The sequence below is a fragment of the Mirounga leonina genome, unplaced genomic scaffold (genome assembly GCF_011800145.1).
Source record: "Mirounga leonina isolate KUSES-001 unplaced genomic scaffold, KU_Mleo_1.0 Mir_126, whole genome shotgun sequence".
NCBI classification, from domain to species: domain Eukaryota; kingdom Metazoa; phylum Chordata; class Mammalia; order Carnivora; family Phocidae; genus Mirounga; species Mirounga leonina.
The window spans coordinates 29485272-29493496 of record NW_023270314.1 but is presented as its reverse complement, the minus strand read 5'-3'; the positions used below and the strand labels follow the sequence as shown (position 1 = coordinate 29493496).

Genomic DNA, 8225 nt, shown 5'->3' with positions numbered 1-8225 from the left:
TGAAGTCTTGGCCCCAGCTGGCTTGTGTACCTGTAGATTTCCGGGCCCCGCCCAGCCCCGAATATCCCGGCAGGGTAATGAGGATGAGCCCCGGAACGTGCCTTTTTTTTTTTTTTTTTTTTTTACCAGGCACCCCCAAACGCCCCGGCGGCCCCAGGCCCTCACTTGGCGAAGCTCCCGCCGCGCGGCGCGGTTCCGGGCGCGGGCGGCCTCCGGCCGGGGAGGGCGCTGTGCCGGAGGCGCGGGGGGCGGGCCGGGGGCGGAGCGCGGGGCGGCCGGCGGCTCCCGGCTCCCGGCTCCCGGCTCGCCGCCCCGGCCCCGGCCCTGCACCTGTGACTGTCGCGGCGCTCGCCCTCCCCGCCCGGCGCCCGCAGCCCCATGGCCCCGTCCCGCCTGCAGCTCGGCCTCCGCGCCGCCTACTCCGGCCTCAGCTCCGCGGCCGGCTTCTCCATCTTCCTCGTCTGGACCGTGGTGTACAGACAGCCGGGGACGGCAGCCATGGGGGGGCTCGCAGGTACCCCGGGGCGCGCGGGGGCGGGGGGTGAGGGGGACGCGGGGTCCCTGCTGCGGGCGCGCGGCGGCGGGAGGCGCTGTCGGCTGCTCCGGGAGGCTCCTCGCGGGCGGCGCTTCCCCGGGGACCGGGGCGGGGGAGGCTGTTTACCCAAAACCGTCCGTGGGCAGCGCAGGCCCCGCGCGGGCCCCGGCGCCTGCGGGAGCCCATGCCCCCCCCCCCCGCCGCCTCTCCCGTTGGCACCCGCCTGCCGCGCCGCCGGCCCAGCCGCCCGGTGACAGCGTCCTCGCTGCGCACCCGCTTGCCTGCCGCCCTTCGCTCGGCCCCCCAACCGCACGCGCGCTTCTGCCCGGGGCCCTCCGCTCCTCAAGCGCCCCTTCCCTGGGGGCTGGGTGAGGCAGAGGAGGAGTAAGTGGAAAGGAGGGCGGAGGGGGGGTTCCTCGGGGAAGCCGTCTCCTCCCGCCAGGGCGGACCCCACCCGCAGCGGAGTCCTCAGCCGAGCCCCGGGGGACCGCGCTAGGGATCTGACGGAAACTGGACATTTTCTTCCCACCCCGTCGGTGTCTCTTTGCCACCCCTCCGCTGTGGCTCCTCTGCCAAGGTCTGCAGAAGCCTGTGCTGGGTGCCTTTTCTGTGCTTTAAAGAGCAGAGGGGAGCCAAGTGCTAGAGGGCGAGCGTCAGGGTGCCGCTGGAGGCGGGATCCGCACCAATGCTGTGTCTTCCCTGTACACCTGCGGACACCCGATGAACCTCTCTGTGCGTTGGTGTGAAGACAAAACATGTTCTTCCTAGTCGCTAACATTTTTTTCTAATACTTTCTGTGTGTCAGTCACCGTGTTAAGCAGCGTTTCCATCATCTTGTTTCATCTCTACATTAGTCCTGTGCAGTGGGCATTTTTATTGTGTCCGTTTCGCAGATAAGGCTTGAACTGAGACTTAGAGTAAATAAGTAGCTTGCCCAGGGTTACACAGCTACACGAAACAGTGTGTGGAAAAAGAACTTTGGGGAAAAAATACATGCAAGGATATTACTTTTACATATGGTGATCACATTCCATTCCTAAAATCCTCTGCCCGAGAGAACCCTAAATGTACTCACTGAAAGTAACTAGATTTAGTCATTGCCACCAAGCCTACTGAGTGCCATCCCTGGGTAGAGAAGGAACGGGGGGTGGGGTTTCTGCCTTAATCGAGGGGCATACAGAGCCATAGCCTGAGCAAGGCCAAACAGAGCCCTCGGAGGGGGGGGGGTTCCCTGGCTAGGATGCTCTCATGCCTGCCTAGATGCCCCCCCCACCTGTGGGTTCCTGTCCTCCCTGGAGGCAGCCAGCCCAGCATCGCTCAGTTCTCTACAGACCCCTGGCTCCCCCTCTGCACCCCCACCAGCTGCTCTGTTCCTCAAGGTTCTCTCCTTGCAGTTTTGTGTGTTTGTTCCTGGGAAGGAGGTGTCGTCAGGCCTGTGGCTGAGTGACACCTGGGGTGAAGGGACTGGTCGTGTGGAGGAGGGAGGGGGGTCCATCCCTGGGATCCAAGCTGGTGTTGTTAGAGTCTGGTCCTGGGGAGCTGAGCCCGGTGAAGCTGAGCTGAGCCGATGCCTCCTGGGCCTCAGTTTCCTCATCTGTACGGAGTGGGAGGAAATACCACTAAAAGGGGTGATCTTGGACACACCCTCCCGGTTGGCAGTAGGACAGCTTAGAAGGCTCCATAGCGTTCATCCCACAGTCTTAGGAGGCCGTGGAAAAGGCACCGTACCTCGGGCTCCAGGGAGTGTGGGCTTTCCCTCTGACCCAAACCCTGCCCTCTCTCCCTCCCTGAATGCTTCCCTCAGGCTCCGAGGCAGGCCAGCTGTGGAGTCGCCTGCAGGGAGGGGTGCAAGGGCAGCAAGCAGCTGGAGCAGGGCCTGGCGCCTCCCTGACAGTCTGGCCTCGCAGACAACCAGGAGGTGGCAATGGACGGGCAAAGCCGCTAGGTAGTGGTGGTACCAGGGGCGGGCGGGCGGAGGGCTGGCCAGGTCAGAGCCACCAGCCCTCTCCACGCTGAGTGTGTTCTGAGAAAGTCTGTAGCCAGTCAGCCTCCTTCCTTTTTTGGGGGTGAAGCATCAGCAGATTTACTGACTTGTGAGCACCCCACTTCTGACTCAGCATTTTCCAGCCCAGAAACTGCTGAATCACCAGAGGGCAGCCCCAGCATGCTCCTTCTCCCCTGCATACCAGGCAGGGGCTGATGGGGGTGCTGGTTTCTGAGGCAGGGCTAGCCTCCAGGGGCCCCTGTCTCCCATCCTGATGGGTGTCTAGGAAGAAGCGGCCTGGAGGAAAGCCGTTGCAGAGAAAATGGTTTTGCTGGGGGAATCCTGGGGAAACAGAGACTCTTGTTCCGGGTCTAGTAGACCAAGAAAAGGTGAAAAGAATGGAAAAGTTGCCCCAGGAGTCTAAATGGCTCTGTGTTCTTTCCACCTGAGCTGGGAGGGAGAGGAGCCCTGGGGCTCGGGCCTGGCTTTTCCCCAGGGCTGGTGTAGAGGGCAGGGGTGCACTGGCCCAGCGTCCCACTTGTCTGAATTTCTCTGTGGGCTCCTCTGGCCTCCTCCCGGCTCCTCACCTCCAACCCAGACCCTGGTGATACTCTCACTGACCAACTCCGACCCTTCCTTGCCCTTGGTCTGTCAGCTGCAAGCCCCCAGTGGAGCAAGGGCTCTGCTCATTGAAGTGGTGGGGCAGGGTGGGGGGGTGGTGAGCACGCAGCCGGGTGGGCCTGGGGAACTGACCATCCTGCCCTGAATTGTACAGACCGGGCTTCCTAGAGTCCAGAGTGTCCTCAGGAAGAGAGCAAAGCTGAGGGACAATTGCTTCCTGCTTGAGGTGTGGGAGGGGACCAGTCGGGGCTCCTGCTCGTTCACTGACCACCTTGGGGGAGCTCCCTGTTCCAAGGACAGCAGTGGGAGCCCGGGTGGGTGGGAATGGGCCTGCTTCCAGAAGTGGCTTGTTTTATCTGGAGGCAAGGCCTGTGGGCAGCGGGGAAGAGGTGGTTAAGGTTTGCCTGCTTATTAACAAGAACTAGTACATGGGACACCCAAAATGGCCATCTTCCTTTTCGGTACGTGGGTGTATGGCGGGGGGGGCGGGGAGCTGTCTGGGGGCACTCCTGCAGCGCACCCAGTGGACTAAAACATGGCATTTCCACAGGCCCCTATTTCAGCATTTCCTAACCCAGAAATTGCTGAGTCACAGAGGAATTACTCTGACCTCCTTATTTTCTCCTAAGCTGGCTCCAGGGTCTTTGACTGGTGAGGGATCTTAGAGCTCATCTCCTCCAGCCCCCCCATGGCGTACTGAGGAGACAGAGGGCAGGTGGAGCTGTCCCGGACAAATGCCCATCTGACCGTTCCTTGGATGCACTCAGTAACAATACGCCTTCTTCCTAAGGACCTACATGGCATCCCCAGACGAACACTTAGGGTGCATGTGAGAGGTTTGGGAAATGCCTCTGGCACATGCTGCAGATCGTGTGAGATGTCAGCGGAAAAGCCATGAGATTATCATTCTGTCCACCTCTGGCCTGCTCCAGCTTCCTGTCTGGGCGGGCTTGGAGAGACGCCTGTTCTGGTTCACCCTGATCTCAGGGGTGGAGGGACCCACGTTCCAGGCCCCAGAGCCCCGCAGAAGGTTGCGGTGGGGAGGGGCAGAGCTGGGAGAGCAGGGGGGTCAAACAGGGTGGGACGGGAGGCTGGCAGGGCTGAGCCCTCACTAGGGAGGAACCCTGGGGTGGCCAAGTTTCCAGGCTGGCAGGACCTTTGGGCTCACCCGTTTCTGGACGTGGAAACACCAAGGCTCTGCGAGGTCACGGGCAGCACAGCAGTGCCAGGCCCCAGACTTCCTGGCTCCCAGTCCCGTGGCTTTGCGTCCCGTGCCAGGCTGCCCAGAGTTGTGACAACTGCTGAGCTGACAACCAGAGCATAGTTCTGTGACGATGCCCCCCTCCCGCCACCGCCGCCACCAGCCTCTTCTCCCCTCCTAACTTAAAAAAAGAGAGAGAGAGAAATATCTTGGGCATATAAAAAAGGATAGATGATTTCATGAACTCCCTTATACTTAGCACCCAGCCTAAGAAATAAAAATACCACAGAGCCAGTCAAAGCACGCTGCCGCCCCCAATCTCCCGTCCACTTCCCTTCCTTCTCTCCCTCGCTCAAGATAACCGCTCTCCCCAACCAGATGCCCGCCCTCCCTAAGCACAGATGCTCCCCTGCATGTAGTGTGTGCGGCGGCCTGCTGGAAACGTCCCCCGACCCCTAGGACCCAGCTGCCTGTGTCGCCCCCACACACGGACAGAACTCGCAGCCGGCTCTGCCTCTTTCATCCGTCCTTCCTTGCTGGGACCCTGTGGCCCTGCTCCAGACCCTTGCCAGGGGGACTGATAGTTGTTCCACCCCCAGGGCTGCGCCGGCAGGCACGGCCTGGCACAGAGGGCACCGACTGTGTCGGCCGAGTGGTAGCTGGCTTCCAGGGCAAGTGCCCGGCCAGGCCCGGAGGGCAGGCCCTGCAGAGGCTGGGGGCGTCTGGCCTGCCCTCTCAGCAAGCTAGCGGGAGTGGCATGGAGTCTGGTCAAGAGCAAGACGGCCACGTGGGTGCTGGGTGGTCTTGGGGGGGTCTCACTGCTGGGCCTCTTCACGCTGCAAGAGCAATCCACGGAGTTCTGGAAGGGCCCCGCCGGCCTAGAGCTCAGCCACAGGCCTCTGAGGGCCAGGTGGAGCTGCGGCAACAGCCCCCCCACCCCCCCAGGTGGTCGCAGGTCCTGGAAAGCAGGCCAGACTGCAGGATTCCCAAACCTTCCGATGTCAGGACCTCTTCACACGCTTGCAAAGTAGTGAAGCCCCAAGGAAATCTTGTGTATGTGGGTGATAGCTCTCGAGCTGTACCATACTAGAAATTAAGACTGAGAACATTTCAAGCATTTTGTTTTTTTAATCTAAAAATATCGATTGTTGTTTATTGTCATCAAATATCCAGTGTCCTAATTTTTCCACTTGTTTCATAACATTTAAAAATTTTTTTTTAATATTTTTAAAATTTAAATTCAATTAATTAGCATATAATGTATTATTTGTTTCAGGGGTACAGGTCTGTGATTCCTCAGTCTTATAGAATACCCAGTGCTCATTACAAGCATTTTAAAGTAATATTAAAAATAACACTGCGTTAGCATAAATAACATGTTTGTGTAAGAAACAGTCATGTTTTTTAAAACAAAAAAAATGAGGGAAAAGAATGGCATGGTTTCCTATCTTTGCAAATCACTTTAACATCTGGCTTAACAGAAGACAGTAGATTCTCTTATCTGCTTTTGCATCCAAGTCCTGGTGATGCCAGAGGCCTCGTAGCCTCCAGAACATTCCACTCCACAGTCAGAAAGCAATGAAAGTGGAAGGCCAACGTGATCTTAGTATTGCTATGCAGACAGCCCTGGCCTCAGGGGCCGGAGGGTCCCCGGGGTCCTGGGCTGAAGGCTGGGTGGGGGGGGAGCAGGGGGCGCGGAGGGGGGAGGGGCGGCTCCCTCGGTTGACGGGTCTGTCCCGGCAGGTGCGCTGGCGCTGTGGGTGCTGGTCACGCACGTGATGTACATGCAGGATTACTGGAGGACCTGGCTCAAGGGACTGCGTGGCTTCTTCTTCGTGGGCGTCCTCTTCTCGGCAGTGTCCCTCGCCGCCTTCTGCACCTTCCTTGTGCTGGCCATCACCAGACACCAGAGTGAGGGCCGGTCAGGGAGGGAAGGGCGGGGGAAGGCCCCTGGGATTCGGATCCTGGCTCCAAAGCTTGTGTCCAAGGAGCTTGGGCAGATCACTTAAACAGCCCGTGCCCGGGCTTTCTCAGTGAGGGGAAAGGAGTCCCCAGCCGCCCTCGGGTCGGAAGGGTTCAATGAAATGCGTGGGAGATGTTGAGCGGGGTGTGCTCTGCGGGTCCTCAGCCCCGAGTGCTCTTACTGGCCCCACGGGGTTAGTCCTTCTGCCCAGCTCTGGGATGGGAGCGCCCCCTGGTGGCTGCAGCCGGCAAGTAGGCAAAGGCCCTTCCTGCCCCTAAGGAGTCTAATGCTCAAAACAAGTTGCAAGTGGCCCAGGGTAAATGTAGAAAGGCAGAGTAGAGGATACAGACCTGGGACTGGCCAGCCCTGACCTTCCCTCAGGCCCACGGCCTCCTGCCTGCCAACCCTGAATGCTCTAAAAGTGCTTATCACATTCCACCTCTGCTGGTGGGGAGGGGTGGTCCTGGGCTTGCGGCATGGTGGCTGGGGTCCAGGGTGAAGCCCTCTCAAGTCACCGTGGGGTTCCTCTCCCCTGCAGGCCTCACAGACCCCAACAGCTACTACCTCTCCTGCGTCTGGAGCTTCATTTCCTTCAAGTGGGCCTTCCTGCTCAGCCTTTATGCCCACCGCTACCGCGCGGACTTCGCCGACATCAGCATCCTCAGCGATTTCTGACCCAAGGGGTGAGCCTTCTGTACCCTGGGGGTCCTCAGGACCTGGACTCAGCCTCTGAGACACTGGGCAGGCCTGCCACTCCCCCTGGAAACCCTGGATCTGTGGCAGAAGAAACACAGCAAGAGGACTGCGGTCTCCTAGGAAGCTGTCCTGTCCCCTTTGCGGGACACCTGGGTGCGGTGGAAAGGGGTCCTTCCTGCCATGTTGCTCCTCATCGGCCTGGCTGGAGGGCAGCTTTAGACCTTCTCAGATGGATCTATTTTCTTAGCACTCAGTGAGGCATCTTCGTAAGCAGGGCCAGGGCAGTGAGTCAAGGGGTAGGGCAGTGAGCCTTGACCTCTGCCTGGGGGCACTCTCCCTCAGGCCAGCCTGAGAACCTGGGAGGTCAGGTCAAGTAAGGGATCTCTACGGGCGACCTCCCAAGCCCGACCCCAACACCCCATCCTGTTGTCCTTTGAGGGTCAGGTAGCTTAACTCCTCAATCCCAGGGATGGCAACACTTGGCTCTCTTTTCCCAAGGCCTGGGGACCTGAGTGGAGAGGTGAGTGTCCCTCTCCCCCCCCCCAGAGCCGGTCTCCCATGAGTGTGCTAGAGCCAGTCATCTCCTTCACCATACCACACACCACACACCCTGAAAGAGGGCTTCCTGAGCGAGGCCAGACAAGGTGTCTGGGGAAGGTGCCATGCCCCCAGAAGGGCTCCGGGGAAGGGGGCAGCATGGTGCAGGCTGGAGGGAACCCCGCAGATCTGTGTTTCCATCACTTCTCACACGCGTCACCCCTGGCCACGAAACGTCCCCCCACTCCCCCGCTCACTGCCCTTTGCCTAGAGCTTTCATCTTTTTTACATCTCCCTTCTGAAGGACAAAATCTGCTTTTCTGCCTATACATGGGCACAAGGGCTCACTAACTCGGGAGGGAAGGAGCTTTTGTTATGGATTTCTTTTTATGTTAGGTTGCCATTTTGCACGGTCTACCCTTTTCCCACCTGATGTGTCCTGCCCTTCAGCTCTTTTGCCTTATCTGTGTCACTGTCACTTTAGCGGAAATACAGCGGCCCTTTGTATCCCACAGCCTCTGGTGGTTTCTTGTGGGGCGGGAATCTTGCGGGGAGTGGGGGGGGTGCTGTGGGAGTGGTAAGCGGGACGGGTGGTGGCGGCGGCGGGTCTCGAGGTGTCTCAGGAAGCCATCTCCTTAGCTCATCTTGTGCCCTGGAGGGCAGAGGAGGGATCACGGTCTCAGGGGCT

The 8225-nt window shown here is 59.6% G+C and overlaps 1 protein-coding gene across 1 annotated transcript; it reads left to right on the top strand.

The window, feature by feature from the left end:
- Positions 1–276: 276 nt before the first annotated feature.
- On the top strand, positions 277–8049 carry SLC48A1 (solute carrier family 48 member 1). The gene is made up of 3 exons (XM_035002801.1): positions 277–514; positions 6085–6252; positions 6843–8049. The coding sequence occupies exons 1-3, from the start codon at positions 379–381 to the stop codon at positions 6977–6979; spliced, it is 441 nt and encodes a 146-aa protein (XP_034858692.1). The 5' UTR covers positions 277–378; the 3' UTR covers positions 6980–8049.
- The last annotated feature ends 176 nt before the right edge of the window (positions 8050–8225 follow it).